General features: G+C 35.0%; 1 protein-coding gene across 8 annotated transcripts in view; it reads left to right on the top strand.

The window, feature by feature from the left end:
* The window catches only part of LOC106945226 (dystrobrevin beta-like), a 36011-nt gene extending 13930 nt beyond the window's left edge, over positions 1-22081 (top strand). For 3 of the 8 annotated variants that reach the window (XM_015028778.1, XM_015028775.1, XM_015028777.1), the window contains exons 2-22: positions 539-599; positions 6881-6963; positions 7068-7148; positions 7246-7459; positions 8611-8696; positions 9620-9774; positions 9904-10003; positions 10848-11014; positions 11776-11900; positions 12694-12765; positions 13456-13533; positions 15007-15094; positions 15175-15254; positions 16327-16440; positions 17553-17649; positions 17874-17894; positions 18800-18953; positions 19147-19236; positions 19343-19390; positions 21113-21136; positions 21528-22081. In XM_015028778.1, the coding sequence (XP_014884264.1) occupies positions 6882-6963; positions 7068-7148; positions 7246-7459; positions 8611-8696; positions 9620-9774; positions 9904-10003; positions 10848-11014; positions 11776-11900; positions 12694-12765; positions 13456-13533; positions 15007-15094; positions 15175-15254; positions 16327-16440; positions 17553-17649; positions 17874-17894; positions 18800-18953; positions 19147-19236; positions 19343-19390; positions 21113-21120 (1860 nt within the window). In that variant the 5' untranslated portion in view covers positions 539-599; position 6881 and the 3' untranslated portion in view covers positions 21121-21136; positions 21528-22081. Of the gene's footprint in view, positions 1-538; positions 600-6880; positions 6964-7067; positions 7149-7245; positions 7460-8610; positions 8697-9619; positions 9775-9903; positions 10004-10847; positions 11015-11775; positions 11901-12693; positions 12766-13455; positions 13534-15006; positions 15095-15174; positions 15255-16326; positions 16441-17552; positions 17650-17873; positions 17895-18799; positions 18954-19146; positions 19237-19342; positions 19391-21112; positions 21147-21527 lie in introns of all 8 variants that reach the window. The other 5 variants (XM_015028781.1, XM_015028780.1, XM_015028776.1 and 2 more) reach the window with 5 other exon arrangements.
* The last annotated feature ends 3061 nt before the right edge of the window (positions 22082-25142 follow it).

The following is a 25142-nucleotide window of genomic DNA, read 5'->3' as shown; positions in this document are numbered from 1 at the left end:
CTAACTACCTACCAAGTATAAAGCTAGCTAGCTATTGGCTCACTTCTATTGCCAACCCATGAGATGTATTGATTTGTGATGATCTTATGTATATTTGTTGCAATGCAAGTATTGAATTTCTTTCATAATGGTCTTAAAAAGTTTTAAATTTGAGTTGGTGGAACCTGCAGAAACCCTGCTGTAAATAATCCCACATTTACTGTGACTGCAGAGGAAAAAAAGTCTTTTCAGAGTGTATTTGGAGTAAATTCTGTCCCAACATGAGGATTCAATCAAATTTTATTACCAACCACAAAAGAAATTCTAACATTTTTTTTGGTCAGTGTTGAATGTTAGAAAGTCAGCAGAGATGAAATGTCCGAAACGTTAATACCCTCTTAAAGTTTTCTTTCCAACTCCAAATGATGATGAGGAGGAGGTTCTGCTCTAACAATCTGAAGCGTATTTCCTGTCAGCTGTGTTTGTCTGTGTCCCCGAATAACCTTTGACATTTCTATCCACATGCTAAGAAGACTTTTTTCTTCCCTCTGTCTGCTAGACGTCCTGCATTGAAGACTTCCCTCTCCCTCTGGTCCTGTTTGACCTCCTGAAACTGAGAGGTAGGACCACACGCACAAATTTAATGCAAAATTTAGCCAACATTGAGCTGTTCTCGTGTTTTTAAAATCAGCAAATGTCGGCCGTGTTAAAACGCCGCTGTGCAACGCAGGTGTGAGTCACCGCCTACACAAGCTCTGAAAGGCAACACATGCAGTCTGCAGAGAGGGTTCATACAGGTCCTTGAAATCCTTGGAAATGTACTTATATTAGATGCTTTCAAGGTTTGGAAAGTGGTTAATTTCTGTATAAAGTCTTTGAAAGTGCTTAATATTCAAACTGCACACTTTAGTGATAAAGTTAAATCTGATTAAAAACTTAAATTTGGAAAACATTTGAAACCAGATATTTTCATATTCTTATCTTTTTCTTTCTGACGTTAAATCAGACTAAATTTTCTTATTTTAGGTTAGTTAGAATTTCAAAAATTATTTCTATTTGCTAAATGCCAGAAAACTTTGTCAGAAATTTTTTTTGTAACTTTCTTTCTAAATTCTTTTTAGGCGTTTAATTTAAGCAGGAAAGTTATTCAACTTAACCCAATTTGTCTGGATTGTTTCAATGTAATTAATATGTATTACATTTTATATATTAGTTATTGAAGTTATTGTTTTGTTCTCAGAGTAGTCGGGTGTATAAGAGACAGACATTTCAAAACATAACATTTTGTTACTTTATTTTATTTTATTTTTAGCTGTAGAATGTTATAGTAACGGTAATAAATTAAACCATATAATAGTGAATTTTCTATTCATTTTTGCTGTTTTTATCTCCAAAGTATGGTGTTGGAAAAGATGGAAAACTTACCTTGAAGTGCTTGAAAAGTTCTTGAATTTCCTGCAGGGCAAATTGTGGTGAAGCCTCGTCATTATGGATTAACTTGTAATTCATCATATCAGATTTTTGCTCCATTCAGGTTTGAAAAGATGAAACGGTGCAGCTTTTATGCAACATGCATGTCATTTCACCTGGTTTGGCATCTCATCCTCTGGCCTGTTGCGATGTAATCTATTTACACAAGTCTTTGTGTCCAGTATATTGAGATAAGTACGCAGAAATATTTATTTTGTGATGAAAAGAAATTCCTCTGGTTATCTAAATCTTAATTACAGTGCAGATTCCAGTTCTTTTCTGAAAAGAATTTATGTAAAATAATCTCTAAGAGAATCAAAATATAAGAATATGTCGTGCCAGTTCAGATGAAACCTTTTTTTTCTCAACTATGCATACAATAATAAAACAATAATTAGTAGTTTTATTTTATTATTACTATAGGTTCACGGATTTCAGTTTTCTTTTCTGATTATATTGATTTCTTCTGTGCTATCTTACCGTAGAACAATGTCAAAAATCCAGAATCATCAGTTAATACAGCTGTATAGAAAATTATGCCATTGCTATACATTTTATTCAGAATAAACTCATAGTTTATTTGGTTTTAATGTAGATTCATTGAATTATTTTTCACTAAACTTCTACTTTCTTCAGTTCAGTTGCATCTAGCTGCTTTCCTGAGAAACATTTTATTTCAGAAAAGTCAACTTTGCTAGAAGTTATTGAGCAAATCCACTACAAAAGGTTTTCATTTAATCCGTTCAACATTTTCAATTTGAAAAAGTTACAGAAGCAAAATTAATTTGAGGTAAAAAGACGTTAAAATTGAGCATCTAAAATGCTTCCTGCGGTGGAAAACCAACATTTTAATGGGTGTAGATTAGAAATACTGAGATTATCGACGTCAAAGTCAATATTTAAAGCTTGTAGTTTCATAACAACGTCACACGACGTGCGTTGCGGCTCTTTAAGTCTGGTGAAGATCTGCTTGAGATTCGCCAAGGATCCGATTCCAGCATTGATTGGAAAAATGGCCGCCGAGCCGTTTCCATTCCTCTGATGTAGTTGTGGGGGAGTAATTGTATCTTCAGTGATTTAAAGCTTTCACAGCTAAAACAGGAAACTGATCTCACAGACCAAACGTTCTCCCATGTCAGCTTTACTCACCCTCAGACAGACATGGACAGGCAGACTGGGAGTAGTTATCACCAAGATGGAAATAACAACTTGCACATCGTGGGAGACCAGTGCGGTAACTGGTGAGCTGCTGGGAGAAGTCACTGCCGTATTTTTAACTCCAGTAAGAAAAGATTATGAATGAGATCATGAAGCTTGTTTCTCATGTCCATCCGCCTATTTAATTGACCTTTTGATTATGAAATGCTAGGAGATATTTGTAGCTTGAATTGTAAATAGAAAACAACTAAAATGTATTTTTAATGGATAGCTTAATTTCAAATTTGAAAAGGACGACAATGTAGCCTTCAAAAAGCAGCCATGTTCTTTGAGTCACATCCTGTATATTAGGGGAGTCCAAACTAAATAAAAAGAAAACTAAAATCAAGCAATTAGTTGTCCAATGTTTTAGTTTATTGTTTGCTTTTTATAAGGAAAGGATGTTATTCATCATAAATCCAAAATGTAAGAAGGATTAAAAGAGAGGCAACAAATTTATTCTCAGTTATAAGAACAAGATTTGGGTTTCTCTCTTTCAAAATGCTTTAGGAAATTAAATAAAAGCTTATTTGATACAGCAAAGTCAGCTTTTCAGTAAAAGTCTCCGAATAGTTGCAAAATACATTGTTTTCTACTTTACTTATTTTACATTGTAATAAAATTGTGTTTATTTAAACATAAACAGTCTCTATTTGCATTAACCACCTGAGCTGGACGGATAAATTTGTGTCATTCTTGAACTGGAGTCGGGAATCGCACAAACTCAGTCTGAGGGCCACAAATGGCAAACGTAAACAGTTTGTGTCCAGTATGTGTGGGATCTGCAAAGATATTACCTGAACTTTTCCACTCAGATGTTTTTAGGCATTTGATAATCTTTGTAATTGTTTAGTGAATTGTAAAATATGTACATAATTCCTCTCTGTGCTGAATAAATTTTAAAATCCGGATAGTAGTGCTGAAATGATTAATCGTGATTAATCAATCATTGACATAATCGTCAACTCATTTAGTTATTGATTAATTGTTAACTGGAGTATACACACTCAAAAAAGGCAATTTGCAGCAAGAACAACATATTCAGAGCAATAATTGGGCCAAAACTGTTCAAAAATGTATAACTTTCGCATCTAAGATGAAATAAAAAATTCGAGAGGCATAATTTTTATTTTTTGTTTAAATTCTGTGAAAATGGGTTAAGCAAAAAATAGTCAACAGATTAGCATTGTGTTGATCTTAAGTCAATCAGAAGAGGATGAGCTTTAAATATTTTGATGTTGGAATAATTTTTTTTACCTGCAAATGCATATTTTGCTACAACTGACCAACCATAAACTAAAGGAAAACTTGAACATTGCATTTTAGGCAATAAATTATTTATTTTCTCATATAAAAGGGGATATAATTGTTTATTTGCATTTTCTATGTATTCCTAAAGTTGTATAAAAACGGCAGAAAATGAAAAATCTGGAGACTGCCTATTTTTTATGCGATTAATCATCAAAATAATTGATTAATCAATAACAAATAATAACGTGCAGCTGTTTTAGAAGATTAAATTCTACAATTTACGGGTAAATTTTAGCATTTTGTCTTTTGTATTCCAACTCCTTTCTGATAAGAACAGCTTGTTCCAGCTGCTCAGAACTGGAGACGCTGATGATTTAATTTTTCCAAAATGCTTTCCAAAGCCACTGACTCCTCTTTGGCATCCCACATTCTACAAATATGTTTTATGTATGTATCTGTTTTATTTCCACAGTGCAATTGAGCAGAGAAAAACAGAATATTTGGTTCAGCTTAGCTACATTTACTGTCTTGTCAGGAGACTTCACATAGTTATAATGTTACAGGGAGAAGCCCAATGGTTGTTGATACCACGAAGCCACTGGTATTTAGTGGGAAAGGCTTACCAGAAACATGCTCAGACACATCAGTTGTTTTCTGTCTTAAGTGTTTATGTTCCTTTCTGTTCAAAATTTCGACCATTAGAACTTATTTCTAATCTGTATGCGTCGCAATGACACATGTAATGTCCCAAACAAAACCTTACCAAATCTGTACCAGCTGCTACTTTTAGCTCTGTTGGCTAAACTAGAGCAACACGTGGTTGAAAATCCGGCTGATAATATCTTGTTTTGAGTGAAACTTTCTTATCCTTTCACATCCTGTCGGCTTTAAATGCCATATTTACAGGGCAACAACTTACGTCTTTCTAAAACCCTACTAATGACCAGTTTTTAATAATATTTGTGCAATAAGTTACTGTGATGGTAAATACCTTCAAAGTAAGTTTTGTTTTTCTTATTAATTGACAAAAACCACCATCAACAGTCACTCTTATGATGCCATATAGCAATTAATCAGTTATTCTATCAATTTATCGATTAATCGGTTTAAAAAATGTGGGAAATTTTGCAAATTTTTCATTTAACAACTTAAGCTTATTTTATAACGTATTATAAATACCAAAAAATACAAATAAGTGATTCAAATCCTTTGTAAATAAGAAAATAAACATTTTATTTTCTAAAATCCATAATTAAGCATACCTTTGGTGAACGCTTGATCACTTCGGCTTGACTGAACGTCAGTACAGTGTAGGACTGATCTGTTAATTTCTTTTTGGATTAACCAATTAATAACTGGATAGCAAAAGGTGCTTGATACGAGATTTTATTTTCAGAATTTGAACTGGCTGAATTTAAACTATGCCACTTGATGAGTTTTGGGGAAAACATATCTACAGACAAATGTTTTTTTTTTTTATCTTAAATGCAAAATCTAACAGTTTTGGCTTGTTTTTCCAGTAAATTGCCTTTTTTAAAAGTCTATATACGCTTATCAGCGATTAATTGATTACTAAATTACTTGACGATTATTTCAATAATCGATTAATCACGATTAATCGTTACAGTTTCAGCTATTTTATTACAATATGCGAATAGTTTGTGCTGTTTAGATTTTTTAGATACCACAGTTTATATTGACTATTACTTCTAAAACCTCTAATTGTTGATTCATTTTTCATGTTTTTTTAAGGCTTTTTTAAAAAAAACATTTTAATAATTTAAGTTCAAAAGTATGAATTTTCTTCTGCTGGTGCAGCATTGTTGTTGGGGATTAATCTAGATCTTCATAAATTACTGTAGTAAACAAAACCTGGACTTTTTCTGAGCTTTAACAGTTTTGGAAATCTGTCATCATGTAGATTAGAGTTGCTTAGTTTGTCACTGTTTGAATAAATAAATGGCTTATTCTTGACTAAACTTGACAATATTTTTAGCAACTGTTAAAAAGTGATTTGTAATTGTGAGGAAGTGAAACGAGGAGTCTTTATTTTGTGTGGATGAAGGACAAAGTCTCCTGGGAAGCCTTCAAATCCTCTCAGGAATGTGTGTGAGTGAGCTGGGGGTTCACTTGTCACCACATTGTACAAAGAATGCAGATATTTGTCTGCGACTGTCTCTTCTTAGCTACATGTTGAACTTTTTCTTTCCTCAATTTAGCTTTTTTTTATTGTTTTCTCATAGCGTTCCTTGTTTTTCCTTCTTTCAGAACAGCAAACTAGTTTCCTTCTGTTCTTGTTAATGTGTTTATTTACTCAACACTTTGCTTTTTTAACCAACTGTCTTTAAAATGAAAGAAATATTTACAGTGATGGTTTTTCTTGTGTTATATTTGTTTAAAGAAATACAAATTGTATTTAAATGAGTCCAACCTCTTTAGTTTAAAAAGAAAACCATGTTGATGCAGTCCTCTAACCAGTCTGCCCAGACAGTTAGATTGGTTATACTGGGACAGCGCTGCCAGTCCCAGTGTTTCCACTCAGTCCAGAAAAGTTTATAAAGTTTCTTAAATATTTAATTCAAATAATTTGAAGGGTTGGATAAGAATTGGACATTTAGTGCATATCTCATTCATTCATTCATTCATTCACCAATATATGCATGTATTAATCTATTTATTCAATCCTTCATGAGGATTTGAATGTAATCTGTGCATTCATACATTTATGGATTCATTCATTCATCTATAGATTTATTCATTCACCTATGTATTCAACTTTCATTCACTTATTCATTCACTCGACTATGCATTTATTTAATCATTCATCCATTCATTCCTTCATGTATTTATCATTTCATTTGTGCTTTCTTTCATTCATTCATGCATTCATTCATTCATTCACCCTTTGTGAACTGATTTTCTGCAGTTTTTCCTCCGATGTGGGACGGTGATTGTTTTCTGGACCGTTTTCCTGTTTCTGTAGGATGGTGATGGCGGAAGGAGCCCAGAGAGACAGAGGGAGGGCAGCGCCAAGAACAGAGGGGAGGCAGATATTTGTGGAGCTCGGTGAGAATAATAATCTGTATTATTTCTATTTCTCCCTTGAAGGATGTTATGAAATTATTTTTTGCCAGATGAATTAAAGTTTTTTGTTTCTGATTTTTCCGCAGGGGAACAGAACTTTGATTCCATTTGTCTCTCTACATATCGCACCGCCTGCAAGCTCAGATTTATTCAGAAAAGATGCAACTGTGAGCGTCATCATGGCCGACTATCCTTCGGTTACATTTTAAGACTTTCTTACAAGAGGAGAGGAAGCTAACTGATGCTGTGTCTTCCTCCTCCCAGTGCATCTGATCGACATTTACAACGTGATCGAGGCGGTGCGGGACGCCGGGCTCAACGCCGTAGAGCTCAACGCCGGGATCTCAGTGACCAGACTGGAGAACCTGGTTTCCTCCCTGTTCAACCAGCTCAGCAAACGCCTTCCCACCACACACATCATCAACCCGCAGGAGAGCACCGTCCTCCTCGTCGAGTTCATACTGGCCACCGTTGACTGGTAACCTGTTTACATACAGCAGCATGTCACTGGTAAAATCTTTCCAGTGTGGAAATGAGCTCAAAAATTCATATTTCCCATCAGTCACTTGAATTTCAGCATGATGGACATTTTTCAAGATGGCTGCCCTTTTTGAGCATTTTTGTCTAATTATTGCCGTTAAATTCCACCCAGTTCAATGGATGAACTTTATGTTGCATCATATGTTGGTTATGCTATTCATACAACTTCACAGTAACCATATGTAGCAAAATCAGATGAAGATGTGTGACACAGACTGAGACAGTTATCTTAATGTTTAGCGTTAGCTTATGCTACTTTTTCTTTTTTATTGGTTTAATGTTAGCTTCTGCTAATATGTTAATATTTAACACTAGCTTCTACTTATAGTTTTATGCATTTAGCATTAGCTCCTAGTGATATTTTTTTTACTTGTTTAGCAGTTTGGCTTTAGTTTATGCTAATATTTTTAATGTGTTTAGCATTAGCTTCTGCTTACATTTCTGTGTTTAGCAGTAACTTAGGGTAATGTTTTAAATGTATTTAGCAGTTTAGCGTTAGAGCAACTAAGGTCCTTGTTTAGTGAATTAGCGGCTAATGAAGCTAACGTTTTGGTTAGCTGTGTCCATCACTGGCACCTCCTGCTGATTTTGCTGCTAACATATATTCTCTGTTACCATGGTGCCCATTTTGAAAAATGTCCACCAAAAAAAGGAAACACAAGATAAAGAAAATTTACATCATTTCTATGGTTCAAAATATGTCAGCTATTATTTGGCACCAAATATATTGATCTAATTGGCATCTAAATTTAGTGTAAAAATAAATTTTCTGTGACTATCTTGAAAACTCAAGTTTATCAGTAAATATGATTTCTGTGGCTCTGTATGCTTTGACACTAAAAGTATTCACCTTTGATAAATATTTGCAAACTTGGTGCAAAAATAAATTTACCTTCTTGTAAAATGGTGGCCATCTTGAAGTTTTTGGTGGCTAACGTTTTTTGTTTTTTCTTCAAAAATGAAACATCTGGAAACATCTGTGCCAAGTTAGGTTCTTGTGTCCACATGTGGAATATTTTGCTGAAATATTCATTTATCTGCTGCACTAATATGCAAAAGCTAATTGTAAATATGTTGCTATCGTTCTAGTGAGCCAGAAAGCCGTCTGACCGTTCTGTCTGTTAAAGCGATGCTCTCTATACTTTGTGGAGGGAAACTGGTGGACAAACTGCGATGTGAGTAGAAATCATTGTCTACTTTCTGCTCAAAGGGTTCAAATAACATTTAAAAACATTTAAAAAATAAAATTTTGATTCTGTGTATGACGATTTTCAGACGTAATCATCCCATAGTTTTACTAATAAACTCATTTTACAATGGTGGCGGTTTGGAGAAACCTAAATACACAAAAGGCAAATGTCTTTGATACTTGACAGCTGCAGTTCTTTCGCTCACTGTGTTTTTTTTAAACACCCAAAACCTTAGAAATGAAATTATTTTTCATCTGCTTTTGATTTTTTTGTTTTTAATTGACATTAATTTTTTATTCTACTTCAAACTGACAGATGGATTCTATTCGAGTTATTTTTTTAATAAATAAGTCTGCCAGTAATTAGACTTGGGTGATTAATTTCAGTTAATCCTTGACTTAAGAAGGGGGTTAAATAATTCGTTCTGCTGATTTTTCCTTTAATAAATGAACTCATTTATTCTTGGATTAACTCAAATCACTTTAATCTGGATCTTTTTAAATGTGATAAAAATAATAATGCATTACTGACAGACAAACAGAAGAGGATAAGGGCCATTGGAGAGTAAAAAGAAATCTGATCTTTTTTCTCAGAATTGAGACTTTTTTTCCTTAAATTTTAGACTTTTTTTATTCTGACATTAATTTTAGATTTTAAACTTTAATCTCAGAATTTGAACTTTAATCCCTGAAGTTGGACTTTAACCTCTGAATTTTGATATTTTTCTCTGAATTCAGATTCTTTTTTTTCTAGAATGTTGCGCTTAATCTTGTGATGTCAGACTCATTCTCTGACTTTATTGCCAGAATTCTTAGGAAACGGGTCATAATCTGTTTTTTGGCCCTAATCCTCCTCCATACACACATCTGTTATATCCATAATGATATTCATCATGTTTCTGCCTGTAGATGTGTTTTCTCAGGTTTCTGACTCCAAGGGAGTCATGGTTCTGTCCAAGTTTGACAGTTTTCTAAGAGAGGCTCTCAAGCTGCCCACTGCTCTGCATGAAGGACCGTCCTTTGGATACACACACACTGTGGCTCGCTCCTGTTTCCCACAGCAGGTACACACACTTCACTCATCTGGGTTTTGTTTCTCAGAGATTAGTTGGAGTTCCTGACAAAGGAACAAAAGGAAGATGGGACGATGTTTGGTTGGTAAATGTCTCAGCGGTTTTTCATATGTTTTGTAGAAACGGGTGATGCTCAACATGTTCCTGGACATCATGGCTGAGCCTCCGGAGTGTCTGGTCTGGCTGCCGCTGATGCACCGCATGGCCAACGTGGAGCACGGTACACACACAACTTACGCAAAATCAGACGCATTTAATCCAAGCATTAAATTTCAGGAATATTTAAAGAATAGATTCATTTACATTACAAAAACACTCAAATAACCATATCGGCCCAATTATGGAGAGCTGCTTCATTCAAGATTAAATTGATAAATACTCCATCAAATAAAAAATTGTACCACTGAAATAAAAACTAAATATTGAAAACTTTTTTTTGTTTTACAGGGAGCTGACTTTGTCAATCAGTTTTACATTTTTATTTATCTTTATTTCAAAATGTATTCATTTCAGGATTTCTTTGTCTTTACTTATAACCTTGTGTATTTGAACTTAAATAAATGACATAAAAAGAGCTGGAAATAATAAACAGAGTAAATCTACAATGTATTGATGTTAAATTAAGCACAAATGGCTGAACTTTTCTCATTTTAATGTGGGAAGTATATATATATTTTAATGCAGATCCTTTGTTACAAATAATCAGGTGTATATGTTATTGTATTTCAGGCAATAAAATGCTTATTTTCTTATCTCAAATAGGAATTTGTTTATTTGCATTTTTAAAAATATTTTTAATATTGTATACAAAAGGCTTAAGTGGAAAAAATGAATGTGCTAATTTTTTATCCAATTAATCACTAAATTTATCGATAACAGCACCATCTTTTTGTGTCTAAATAGTAAAAAATATGAACTTAGGTTCTGTTAAAAATGCCTTAAATTTAATAAACTTTCTGTTGCTTAATTGTTTTTTTTAATATACAGAATTTCATTAATTATTTTAGTTTTTTATCATATTTATTTTGGTTTTGTTTACTTCTAAAAAAAATGTTGTTTTTCAGTCTATCATCCGGTTTCCTGCTCCTATTGCCGTAGCAACGGGATCACTGGCTTTCGCTACCGCTGCCTCCGTTGCCGCGGTTACCAGCTGTGCCAGAACTGCTTCTGGCGTGGAAATGCCAGCGGCTCTCACAGCAACCAGCACCAGATGAAGGAGCACTCCTCTTGGGTGAGTCCCGGTGCGATTACTAACGTCTCACACCAGGGGGCGCTCTCTGGAGAAAAACAATGCAGATTATTTAATCTCGCTTCTTAAAAAAAAAAGGCAGATTCAAGTGTTTGGTGAAAAAGTTGTTTATGTCTACATTTTATAGTTTTTTTCCAGTTTTTCCTGCTTGTCTGTTGGAGATCCAGTAGATTGGAGAGTAAAATGATTTCAGCAGAGAAATGATGAATTTAAAGATGCAGGATGGGAGTTAAATTATTCATAACAAAGTCCTGACTCATCGCATTAATGCCTCGGTTTCAGGGATAAACGTCTCACCACAGCAGCTTCCTGCTCAGCACATTCAGCAGATTTATGTTTAGTTTTCAGCCTGAATGACGTTTTAGTTTATTTTATTATTTTATTTTTACCTCCTCCATGTTTTTATTCTTTTTCTGTTTTATGTTCATGAAATAATTTCTTGCTTTTCAAATTCATAAAAGTCGTATTAGAAGTTTTAGTCATCTACAAATGAACGGAATCTGATTCCATCCATCCATCCATCCATCCATCCATCCATCCATCCATCCATCCATCCATCCATCCATCCATCCACTGATGTGTTTTTAACATAAATTATAAATTGCATACATGTCTTCATTTTTGTTATACTTTTACTAAATATAATAAATCCAGATATTTTCTAACTGATGGCGGTAATAATTTTCAAAGGAAAGATGGCGGTGACATGTACAAAACAGTTTTTTCTTTCCTTTTTTTTGCAGAAATCTTCTGCGAAGAAGTTTGGCCGCGCCCTGAGCCGGACGCTGGGCTGCGTGTCGTTAAGGGAACCGCCGCACCCGATTTACCCCGAGGAGCCTGAGCGGACCCTTGACCTCACCAACATCGTGTATGACCTCACAACAGCGCCACACGTCTTTATCGTAGAAGCCAAACAACAAGCATTAAAAACTGCATTTACTTTGTGTTGCATGTAAAAGTTAGGAGCAGATCGTCTTTGTTTTGTAACTGTTGGACGACTGAAAAAGTGCAGTTAGTGTGAACTTACTGAACACTAGCGCTGAGACAGTTAATCAGGATGGATCGATTATTGCAGAAGTCAGTAAAGCAGACATTAGAAAATATTGGAGGAGTTATTTTATTTAAGAACAAAATAATTTGCTTTCTGGTTAATTAGTAGACTCCTGAGCAACATGAAACATATTCATATGCTAATAGGACATTCAGATAGGACTGATAGAGTCGCAGACCCTCCTCTCTGAGCGAAATGCTCTAGTCGCTCCGCCCTCTTGGTGGATCTTTGCTGTTTGATTGTCCAAACGGCTGCAGACTGGGTCGTTACCGACCTGCAGGCGTTATACTCAGGGAGCCACATATGTGAGTATAATAATGATCGTTGTGAAGACTTACTTTTTAAATTGGTTTCTACACAGATAATTTCCAAATTTGTGCATTTTCTTCCCCTCTTTCTTTCAGTTTTCTCTCCCTCTGCCGATCTTTGGCCTGTCTGTGTTTGCTCAGACTATATAACGATTCGCTGTTGCATGAATGCACTCAGAACCACGTGACTTTCTGTGTGGGTATGAGAGTGTGAGAGAATGTGTGTGTTTTCTGAGAGGGAGGTCTATGCTTTTAAACTGCTGATGTCGAGGCCTTTATGGTTATGCATGTTTGTTATTCAGCCCCTCCAGACCAGTTGGGAACACCAGTGAGGCCATGTTGCTGTCTTCAGCGGTACCAGAGTCGTCCAAGAGGTAAAGAGTGACACAGAGTAGAGAAATATTAACTTCACTGTTTGCTTTCTGTTTGGCTATCAAGGTTAAAACAGTCGAGCTGATCAGTCCCTCCAGGAGTTGATCTTTTTCACTGATCAAAATCACTGATTTGTGGAGCTAATTTAGACATTTCTGCATAATATTTTTTAATATTTACACATATGTATGAGGGTAAATGTGACTTTTTGTTTGATGGATTATTACTTGACATCAAGTAAACCAGAGGAACCAGTATAGTAGAAGTCAGTAATACTGCCACCTGCAGGTGGGAGTTAGCATTACATACATACGTCTGACCATTTTGGTGGGAAATTTGCAGTAAACTCGCAATTTAATCATTATAGTAAAAAGATGTGGGGATCTCTTGATGTTGCATAAACATGGAAAAAACAATACAATATTATTTAAGCACACAACTATTATGTTAAAGGTTTTATTTATGCATTCCTCTGGAGTCCAAAGGGCCACATTAGTAGCTACGGCGTGCCAAAAAATATTAAAAATGTTCTTTTAAAGAAATTATTTAGAAAAAGTTCTATTTAACATGATGTAACCCATCCAATCTATTGATTTTAATCTTGCATTCTTAGAAATAGAAGATCAAATCACTTAAAATTGTAAATGAATGAACTGGAGGGATTCTGACCGTCCGTTTCTCTTTCCACCCAGCTTGGCAGCAGCTCAGAGGATGAACGAGGAACACGCTCTGATTGCAGCGTATGTCAATCGACTGCAGAGCGGCCCCTGGTGAGAGAAGCACCAACACACCAGCGAGGGTTGGGACAGGAGTTTACCAGTAATAAATAACTAAAATAATCATTAGTTACAGCCCTATTCATGTGTAACTTCTCAGCAACATGTAGGAGCTTGTTTTAAGTCAGCATTATTGATTTGAAAAGTTCTAGTTATAGTGGCAGATTATTTCACTTTTAACAAGACATTTTTCCCATCTTGTAAGTGAAATAATCTCAGTGGAGCTGGTATCATTTGCTCTAGAAACTAAATAAAAATGTAAGGTTTTGTGCTTTTGCAGTATGCAAATGATTATTTAGAGATAAACAGCGATGGGTGAATTTTTCAGAAAGAAAATTATGAATAAAAATGTGGGAAAAAAAACCCTATTAATTTATATCCACTTATACCTCTATAGCAGTCTTTCTCAAACTGTGGTCCTCGGCCGCCCCCTGGTGGCCAGCAAGGTACTGCATGTATAAACGACCGTTTATTTGCCGTGACGTCAGTTCAAAGTGCGACGCTACAGCTAGCTTACCAGAGGATTGTGTTTAAAAATAGTAGTGAATAAGTGGTTTAAAACCGGGTTACTCACAAGAAAAGCTGAAGATACCGATGGAAAGAAAACAACGTCAGGATTACAGAGGAAGCTAAGTTATAGCTGCGGAGAGATTTGATGCGTCGTTCACGAACGATTCGATTCTTTTGAACGGTCTCCAGACTCAGAGGGAACAGCTCTTTGTTTTTACAACTTTGCTGCGTATTTTGGTCTGCTCACACGTGAACAGCAGAAGATTTTTGTTTGACCTTTTTTTTTCATTGTGTTTCTAAAGTTACAGAGATGTCTGTAATTTACATCCATTCATTTCAGTCAGGTGTGAAACAGCAGGAAATTACCTTAGGAACATTTTCTATAGATGATCAAAACAGGCTAATGAAGCCTGAATGTTAACGTTTTCATTTAGGCTAAATTTGGAATCGACAAATGGCCCTGAAAATATTCAAATTAGTTTTCTGGGTCAAACGGGGGACAACGATGAAGTGCCCAAAAGTTTCAGGAAGTACTTCACCTACTTCTAAGGCTCAGGAAGAGGGATACAAATCCAGAAACACTTGGAAGTGCTGGGAAATGAACTTTAATTAAATAAAAACAAACAAACAAAGTTTCTCTTTTAGACTTTGATTAGCTTTTGAGCCTTATTATGTTAACTTTTGTTTTTACCAACCAAACAATGATAATTATTTTAACAATCAATTATTCGATCAATTGTTCTAACGATTAATCGGTAAAAAGGCACATTCTGCAAATTTTTCCATTTAGCCACTTGCGTCTTTTTTTATGCAATATTTCATCAACTACCTTTTTTTTAGTCTCCAGTTAACAATAAATTATTTACTAAATCAGTTGACGATTATGTCAATAATCGGTTCATTATGATTAATCAGATTAATCGTTTGAGCCCTGAGCCAAATGTTTGTGCGTTTCAGTGGCGTCGACAGTCCCGGCAGGCAGGATGAGGAGCACAAACTTATCGCTCGCTACACGTCTCGACTGGCAGAGACAGAAAGCACAGGGGTGAGTGAGAAATAATCCACTAAAGTGGATCAATACAACGCTTTTTTATTAATGAAGAAAGTGATGTGTGTGTGTTTCAGATGATTCCAACAAGGAGCATCAACTTTGATGTGAACAAACAGAAGAGGGAGCTCATCGCTCAGCTGGAGTGCAAAAACAGGTACAGATGTCGTTAGAGTTAAACGTCTTGCCTTTTGTCCCATTACAACCACAAAAATATTTACTTTGGTGTTATGATAAACCAGATATTGTAAAGTGGAATTAAAAGGTTTAAAATTATAATACAAATAAAAGCCTAAAGTCTGGAATCAATTCAGTTACAGCGAAAATTATTCACACCTCAGTACATGTAAATATATTTTTATTCAACTAATAGAATAGAACATACTTTATTCATCCCTAGGGGAAATTTATTAACTGACAACCTACTTCATCAAAAAAACAAATATAACAAAAAGAGCTCAAACTTATTAAAATATATATACCTAAGAGTGATTTAAGTAATTCAGTATGGCTGAATATAAATAAACAAATAACAAGATTGCACATGCAAATATGTTAAAATATAAAATATATAAATGAATGCAGAGAAAATGTTCTACTCAGAGTTAAGAAGTTTGTTTCTGGTGTAAAATGGATTATCACTTTGAGAAAATATAATTTAATTTCATGTGCACTGAGATATTTGCACGAGAAACTTTAGAAGTCTGTTTTTGCAGTGCGCAGATTCTCCATCACATTTTACTGCATCCAGTCAGAAGAAACATGTTGACAAAAGTAAAGAATTACTTTCAATCTGCCAGTTTTTAAGACAGATGAAGCAACATTGTTCTTGACTGAAAAGTATTGTCTACACTGCAAAAACACAAAATCTTACCAAATATTTTTGATATAGTTTGTAGTGTAAATATGTTTGCACACTTGAACTTAAACAAGACTAACTTAGAAGTAACTTTTCATCAAAATATAGGAGCTTTATTTAAGTAAATAATTTTATAATATTGATGACAAAGTACAGGACATTTTTCCATATTATAAATTATAAAAGTAAGATTTTGTGATTTGCAGTGTATCATTACCTCAAATGGGGATTTTTACTGTTTGGTCAGAGAAGTAAGCTTCCATACATGTTTTAGTTTCTTAATGTTTTAAGTGAAATCTGGAGGAAGCAGTGGAGGTGTGTGTTTGAGAAGCTGCCCGGTGCTGACCAGCGTGGTTTTCTCTTTTCCCAGAGAGATCTTGGCAGAAATCAAACGTCTCCGTGCCGAGCATGACGCAGCGTGTCAGCCGAGCCCAGAGCGGTGCAGCACCAACCCGGCTCTCCTCGCCGAGCTGCGGCAGCTCCGGTAACAAAAACACACAAGCTTTTAATCATGAAACATTTATTTTTTATCTGAACGTTTGGCTGAGATGTTTCCAAATCACCAAATTACAATTTTAATTTAAAGAATTACTTTTTTGGTCAGATTTGGCAAAAATTTTTTGTTTATTTTTGTAGCCCAGAGGGAGAGTAGCTTGGGACAGATGGCAAGGGCAGGTGGTAGATTTTCCTAAAAAAAACACAAACAAAAAAACATGTTTCTACTTTTTAGTTTAAAAAAATAAATTAAGAAAGAAGAAATGCTGGTTGGTGGGTATTATTTTGTTAAATAAATCATAGTTAGCATCAGATAGAGGTAATTTAGCTTTTAAAATTAACTTTTTTTTTCCAAGGTCAGTTTTTAAATTAGTAGTTTTTGCTAAAATGTGCTGTAAAGCCGCCACTAGGAGGCGCCAAATCAAAGTTTTTGTTTTTTTAAGTTGACATTCATTTTTTTAACCTTAGTATTGATACAATTTAAACAGATGAAGCTATGCAGCTCCAGGAGTTTTGGGTAAAAACATATTTACAAACAAAGATATTTTTTATCTTTGATGCAAAATGTATATATTTTTTGTTCAGTTTTAATTTAGTTACTGCTCTGAATATGTTGTTTTTTCCTGCAAATGGCCTATTTTCTGTATATTTTATACGCTAGTAAATGATTAATCAATTGCTAAATTAGTTCAATATTTCAGTAAGTGATTAATCACGATTAATTGTTAAATATATCTGTGATTCTTGTTTTCTTTTCTCTTTTTGTTCATTTACTATAAGAATAAAAGCTAAGAAATTTTTAAAAATGTGATTCTGCTGCTTTATTGTGGAAAAGTTTGTACTTTGACCTCCTAATTATTTTCATAAAAATCCTAATTTTAGCTTTGAAAGTTTATTTTTTTTATTCTTATTGTGACATTTCTTGTTTTGCATCCATTAATTATCTTCGTTAGACACTGAATTCTCCTGTTATAAGAGCATTAGGTTGAAGGTGCAGCTGGTTTCCTGTCTACGTTTGGGTTTTTCCAGCCCTCAGTGACTCTTTGTGCTGGGATTATTGACTTCTGTGACGGTAACGAGGTGTTGCTTTGTGTGTCCCAGACAGAGGAAAGACGAACTGGAGCAGAGAATGTCGTCTCTGCAAGAGAGCAGGAGGGAGCTGATGGTGCAGCTGGAGGGGCTGATGAAGCTGCTCAAGGTGACACACAGTCTAAATAAAGACCTCATGATGCCTCCGCCATGTTGTAGAGGACAAAGTTTCCCTACCTCATATTTCCTCATTCCTCCTTGGTGCAACACATTCCTAACTTCTTTTTCCTCCTTTTTAATTTCACTTTTTTGAGCTCTGATTGTCTGACCTTTCCTTTTTCCATCCTTTTTTCCTCCTGTCTGTTTCTGGCGGCCATTGTTGTGGCCTTGTAGGATGAGGAACAGCGACAGGCAGTAAGTTTATGCCCATTCTGTGTGACAAACACTGAAGTAAAACTGGGATTCACATCAGATAATTTCAAATAAGCTGTCTTTTTGAGAAATACAGCTGCATCCCAGCTAGGGTCGAAACGATTAATCGGATCAATCATGAATAATCAATTATTAAAATAATCCTCAAACTAATGTAGTAATTGATTAATCATTAACTGGAGTATAAAGACTAAAAAAAATTCAATTATCAAGCTAAAATTATACAAAAAATACATACATGTTGCATTTAAGATAAAAACAAAACCTTTGTAAATTTGTTCTACCAAAAACTCAAGTAGCTTAGTTTTAGCTTCACCCTTTTTTGACCTTTCTCTGTGAAGAAGATCCATTAGCCATAATTTTCAATTATTAAAAAAAAAAATGCTAGTTTAGTTGCTAGTCGCTTATTTGGAAAAAAAGAGTTGCTAGATTTGTGTCTAGTTATTTTATTAAGTAAAAAAAAGAAAAGCTGTTGAATTTGTTGCTAGTTGCTTATTTAAAAAAAAAAAAAAGTTTTATTTGTTACCAGTTATTTTTTTGAGGAAAAAAAAAAGATGCTTTTATCCAGTGAAAATAGTTCAAATAGTTTGGATGTACTTTTTTCTCTCTTACCCGTTTATGAAAAGTTTCTGTTTATATCTTTGAAGAGATGGAAAGCCCAGTCTGGCCTGTTCTGCTTTTGCATTTTGCACACAGGTTTGTGATGCATTTCTGTTCTGTAGAAAAACACATAAACCTTCAGATATCTCACAAACGAGACATTAAGATGCATGAAAAGCCTTATGAAAGCCTGATGTTATCATCATCCTCCATGTCCCCTATGGGGCTCCGTAGTTTTAAATGCAAAGTGTTAAGTGTTTTTTTGGATTGTTGATGATGATCCGCAGGCGCAGGCGGCCGGTTCTTCTCACGCCTCCCCGTCTCGACCCAGCCCGTCCGCCGTCCGCCCGGTCGGCACTCCGTCTCCTCACGCTCACATGTACCTCCCTCAGGACTCCCTCGCCGGGGTCGGAGGTGACGTACAGGAGGCCTTTGCTCAAGGTGAGACTGGACTTTTTTTTACCTGAAAGTGAAATAAACTCCAAGGATTGTGTTTTACAACATGATTTTTTGTAAATAATAATATTAATGAGATATTAATATATCTATATCTTGCTGAAAAGTTACTTTTGAGTTAATTTTGTCTCGTTTCCAGTGTGCGTGTTCAGATGAATGAACATGTTGATGTTTTTAGGGCCGAGGAGGAACCTGAGGAACGACCTGCTGGTCGCCGCCGACTCCATCACCAACACCGTGTCGTCGCTGGTCAGAGAGCTGCACTCCGGTCCGTTATCCGTTCATTCTGACACGAACAGCTCAACATTTAGTTTAGTTTCCCTCCAGTATGTCATAAAACACTTTTCAGCTTCTGATGTTTAACATCTGAACAGATGAAGGCCGAGAAGAAGAGGAGCGGTTGCTGAATGGGAAAGACAGAGGTAAGTTAATTATTTTAGTTATTTTTGTGTTTTCTACTAAGGCAGACTGGAAAAATATTTTATTTTAAAAATCTTTTTCTTAATGCTGTCCTTCTTTTCTTCTTTTCCATCTATTTTCTTTTCTTGTGTTCTTTTTCTCTTCTATTTTTTTCTTTCTCTTTCTTTTTTGCTTTCTTCCTTTCCTTTCCTTGTTTCTTCTTTTTGTTCTTTGTTTTCTTTCCTTCTTCCTTTTTTCTTATGTTCTCTTTTCATTCTTGTTTTTAATTTATTTCTTTCTCTTTCTTTTGTTCATTCTTTGACTTTTTCTTTTCTTTTTATTCCTTTTCCTTTAATTTCTTTTTTCTCTATTCATTCATTCATTCATTCATTCATTCATTCTTTTTCATCTTCCTACCTCAGTAGTTTAAATATACAGAAATGGTTCATTATAAAAAGCTGTTATTTTTAGGTTTTTGCAGCATCCAGTCACTCAGGAATCTTTTCTTATTATTAGTAATTATTAGTAAATATTTTGGGGGAACTTTGAGTCCAGCAGCTCGTTGCAGAACTCCACTTTATTATCCACTTCATTAAAAACACCTGGCTGGACGGGAAGGACTTTGACATGATTTTTCTCCAGATGCTCCAACAAGCTGAAGTCAACGGCTGCTTGTAATAAATGATCAGGTTTATGTTTCTGAATGTAGCTGAAAGGAGGTAAACAGCATGAAGACAATTCGTTTTGCAAAGGGTGTAGACCAGTGAGACTTGAAGATCAAATTTCTCCGGCTTGTTTTGCATATTTAAAACTGGTTCTGGTTGCTGTTCTTTCTCCACGTGTCTGCAGTTTGTCTGCAGCCTCTCTGTGTGTAATGAGCTTCGTTAACATGCCTTCTCATTAGCCTCGCTTTATGGAGCCGCTCCTTTTTAACAAGGGCCGACCCCCTGCAGAGAAGTGCCAGATCCACTTCCTCGTCTGCGCCCTCGCCGTTCATCATGATGCTAACCTCCAGTTAGCGACGACAACCTGACTACATGCTACATGCAAACTGTTTGCATTCATTATTTCAGGACAAAAACGATAAAAAATACTGATCCAAAACAACCAAAATAGCTGCTTCTTAAACATAATGACAACTTTGGAGGGTTTTAACACAGTTTGTAATGTAAACATCCGAAGAAGAAGAAAGTCGGAAAATTTTGAGGAAAAAAGTTATAAAGAATGAATCTCGTACAGTTTTATTGTCATAATTTTTTATATATTATGACTTTATTCTTGCATTTTTACGATTTTATTCTAATTTTGTTATAACCTTATTCTCGTAATATTAGGACTTTATTCTTGTATCAGCGTAACTATTGTACGATTTTATATTTCAACTTTATTTTGTAATATGTGGACTTATTTTGTAATATTTTGATTTTATTCTGGCATTACAAATTTTTTATTTTATTACGACTTTATTTTCGCATTACAACTTTATTCAATTTTTTTCTTTACCTTACTCTGATATTATGCCTTTATTCTCATAAAATTTAAACTTTATTTTTGTAAAACTTTATTCTCTTATTAGTTAAAGTTTATTCTTTTAATTTATTTTTTTCTTCTTAGTCTTTCTGTAATTCTCTGTCCTATTGTTCATCTCTTGGAGGCAAAATACGTTTTAATTTCTCTTATTATTACAGTTTCTGTTTACTTCCAGGTTGCTCTGCTCTTTATTGAAAGTTTTATTTTCTGTTTAGCAGGTTAAAAAGCTGGCAGGAAACAGGGGAAACGGTAAGTAAACTCACACAATCTTCTTTTTTTAGACAAACCTCTCCAGAAAATACAAGTGATTTTAGTTCATTTTAATTGTTTGACATGATTTTGCACATTGTAAAGTTATAAGTTGAAACAATGTGAAGGTGTTATTATTTAACCCCACAGTTTTAATTAGAAGAAGCAGAAACAAAGTGAATTATTTGATGTTTTTTCTGATCTTGTGCAGGCCTTTCCAACCAGCTGCTCTGGTTTTTATTGAGGGAAAAGTTCAGAAAACAAAGAACAAAAATCTTTAAGAAACAAACTGATGATCTTTCTTGATTCTCAAACGTTTAAAGTGCAATTTTGCATGTTTTAAAGTTGGATTTTGTGTAACCTTGTGATAATTTCTCCTCAGACGAACCGGTGTTTCATTACGGCCAAAGACGACGTTAACGGTCAGCAGTGGGAGGAGTCGATCTTCTACGCCAATCAACCAATCACGATGCTGGACACCAAACGACCGCCGCGGGTCTCTACTGATGTATAGTTGTGATTTTTGTGTGTTTTTGATTTGATCTCGCTTGATCCGATGGGGAATCTGAAACCTGCTGATGAGTACTGTAGCATGTTTATTTGGAGGAGGAAGGAGGTGGAGGAAGTGAGAGGCAGGACGCGTCTGGGAAGGATTTTTTTTATGGATTAGAAAGATGATGAAGAGGAAAACTGGAGGAAAAAAATGAAAGTTGAAGAAGAGAAAGGTGACCTGATAAAGTTTGAGCACTGTGTGCTTCGTATTTATTGCTTTGATTTGTTTTTTTTGCCTTGTATTCATTCAGTTTGACAGCTTTATATGTATATGAGAGTAGTCAAATCCTGCTGAGACGTTTAAGTTTTAGGGGACTAAATCCCACCAAGTTCCCACATATTGTTGAGATAATAAACAATAAAATGTACAAATATGTAGACGATGCAGCTCTTCCCCGAACTGTCTGGACAGAAACCAAATATTAGTGGTTCTAGCACTGTAAAAGTGAACTTTAAAGGTGACCTATTATGCTTCTTTGAACATGTCCATTTCATTTTGTCTTGGTCAGCTCTGACTATTTTGAGCTCCTGTTTTAGGGCCTCCTGTTACTTTAAATCCAAATAAGCTGCTGCTGGCCACGTTTACACTCTCTTGAAAAAGGCTGCGAACAGATGTGCAATTATACAACCATACATATTTGAAAAGCAGACATGGAGTCTTCTGCACAACCAACAAGAATGCAGCAGGTGGTTTCTGTATGGCAAGTCAACAACAAAACACATCCAGCAGCCATTGTACAGCGCATACAGTGGTAAAAACAGTTGGGTTGCTAGGTAACGGTGCAGTGTGACTCAGTAATCAGGAGGTTTTTGAAACGGCTCATTTTCCAGACACCAAAAAACATAAACTTATTTCCAAACAAAAAGCTGGATGTTTTCTTTAAAACTCTTTTGTTGTTTTTAGAAGCAGCTGAGACCCAAATGGAAGAACAAAAACGTACAAAATGTGAATTTTACATAATAACTCGCCTTTAATAAATTATGGCTGGTGATTTGTTTTCCACCTTTTAGTGATTTTTGTCTGAAATAAATTGGGTTGGGCGATAAATCGATCGAGTTTTTGGTTTTTGAAGGTTTAATTTTGGAAAAAAAATAAATTTCGCCTGTGCACTTGTTGGGTTTCCATATTTCAGAGTGATGTCATCACGTTGAGGGCGGCCATCTTGTTTAACAAGCTTGTTCTGCAGCTTCTGTTTGTTCTGACTTTGAATTCAGGTCAACTCTATGATGGATTATCAAAGTCAGGCTAAGATTTTTAAAAATTAAATAAAGTCGGAATTTTACCAGAACTACAACCCAAAATATTAAAAAATTAAACTTTTTCTAACCTTTTTTTAGCGCATCAGTGTTAAATTATAAGTGATTGTGCAAACAACTGAGCCTATTTCAAAAACAACTGATAACTAAGCTCTTTTTCTCATTGAATCGAGTTTTTTTGTTGCAATTTTAAGATTTTTTTTTCTGGTAAAACTGCATATTTTTTCACTAACATGACTAAAAATTCTCATTGTCTGGCCATAATTCTCTGTTGTATAACTCAGAGATCATATGACTGAATTAAAGCCACTTTTTGAAAATATTTAAGATCAAATCTGTTGTGAAATATAATATAATCCATATCGCCCAGCCCTAGAAACTGTTTCAGATGGAGCCATGAGTGCAGCTTTGCTGTGTATTCTGGTACTGCAGTCAAAGAGGAGCTATTTGATTACTGTGGTGTGTGTGTGTGTGTGTGTGTGTGTGCGTGTGCGCGTTTTATGTACATTATGCGTGTTTGTTTCCTCAACTATCATGTTCTGTAAAAGCAGCAAAATCTGAAATATTTACCTTGATAACTTGAAGAATTACAAAAGTATTCACACCTCTTAAACGTTAATGTGTCAGTTTGGATGGAAACTGTATTGACTTTGACTAGACCATTTTTACACGTACATTTGGTTCCAACCCATCCTGTTGAGGCTGGTTGTGTTTTTAGCGTCGTCGTGTTGCAGTGACCTCTCCCTCAATCTCGTGTGTTTTACAGATTAATGATGCTGCCAACACCGTATTTCTGCCTGCACTGCAAAAACACAAAATCTTACCAAGTATTTTTGGTCTAGTTTCAACTGCAAATATCTTAGTTTTGTCTGATTTGAATTCTACTAAATTATAAGTAACTTTTCAGCAAGATAAAGGAGCTTGTTTAAATAAATAATTCCTTAATATTGATGAAAATGTTCCAGTTTCTACAGCAAATTATTTAACTTGTAACATATGGAAACTTTCTGGAAATAGAACTTTTTCACCAATATTAAGGAATTATTTACTTAAAACAAGCTTATATGTCTTGTTGAAAAGTTACTTGTAAGTTAGTTTTGTCTTATTTAAAGTGAACTAAGATATTTACACTAAAACACGACCAAAAGTACTTGGTAGGATTTTGTGTTTTTGCAGTGTTTTGATTTGTTTGTCAGACGGTTCAGTTTCAGTCAGAAACGTTTGAAGGAGTTTGGATGCTGTTGTAAAACACTGTAATTATCTGGTTTAGATGACTTCATCTTAAGTTTGGACTCAAATTTAATGTAACAATCCTTCAAAATCACTTTAATTTAAATGTTTTTCTTCTTGAATCAAGTCCTTTTGTGACTCTGAACTAATTCATTAGGTCGACTGTGTGAAGGGATTCTCTGATCTAAAGCCAAAGCTTTTCTATTTTTTATTTTTGCATTAATTGTTCAGGTTTTGAAGCTTTCTCTGAATTCACACACATACCCTGACTGTAGGGCTGCGATAAAGAATATTAATTTATTGTTTCTTTTCATTTGACAGCAAGTCATTTTTGTTACATTGTAAATGCAATCTCAGCTGTTGTATTTGTACTTTAAGGGTTTGCTAAAACAAACATGAAAAATTAGCTTTTATTGAACAAATCTTAAATTATTTAGAAGTTGTAGTTGGGTGCGTTTAAATTTTTTATGACTAAAGCAGCAGTCTGACATCCTGTACTTGGTATCAATTCTGTAATTAATGTCTTTTCGTGTCTACAAGCTACCTGGCTAAGCCAACTCCTTACGTTGCTGTCTTTGTTTTGCTTTATGTAAAATATAAATGAGTTTCAGCTGTGGTGATGAAGAATTACACCCATAAACCCAAAAGTCAGTATGCAAAAACAAAAAGCCAAAGATGTTTTGTTTCATTTCACTCGACACGTTTCAGAGCTTTAGAACTGAAATCCCAACATCTTAAATTTCTGCAGCGGCTTTTCTTCGGTTTTCACCGGCTGTTTTTGGTGCTTGCGACTGGGATCGTCACGTTTCCAGTCCGCGCAGCCATCGACCGACTGTATAAATGACTCCGCCGACAAACAAGGCCGTGTTTCTGCATGCATGTCCAACAGTGCCTGAGAGTCTGAGGAGACGGGCTTGCCCCGACATGAAACCGTAAACACCTCCAGCTCTGAACCTG

The sequence above is a fragment of the Poecilia latipinna genome, unplaced genomic scaffold, assembly GCF_001443285.1.
Source record: "Poecilia latipinna isolate Pla-1442-1.1 unplaced genomic scaffold, P_latipinna-1.0 Scaffold134, whole genome shotgun sequence".
Classification (NCBI taxonomy): Eukaryota; Metazoa; Chordata; class Actinopteri; order Cyprinodontiformes; family Poeciliidae; genus Poecilia; species Poecilia latipinna.
This window is presented reverse-complemented; position numbering and strand designations above follow the sequence as displayed.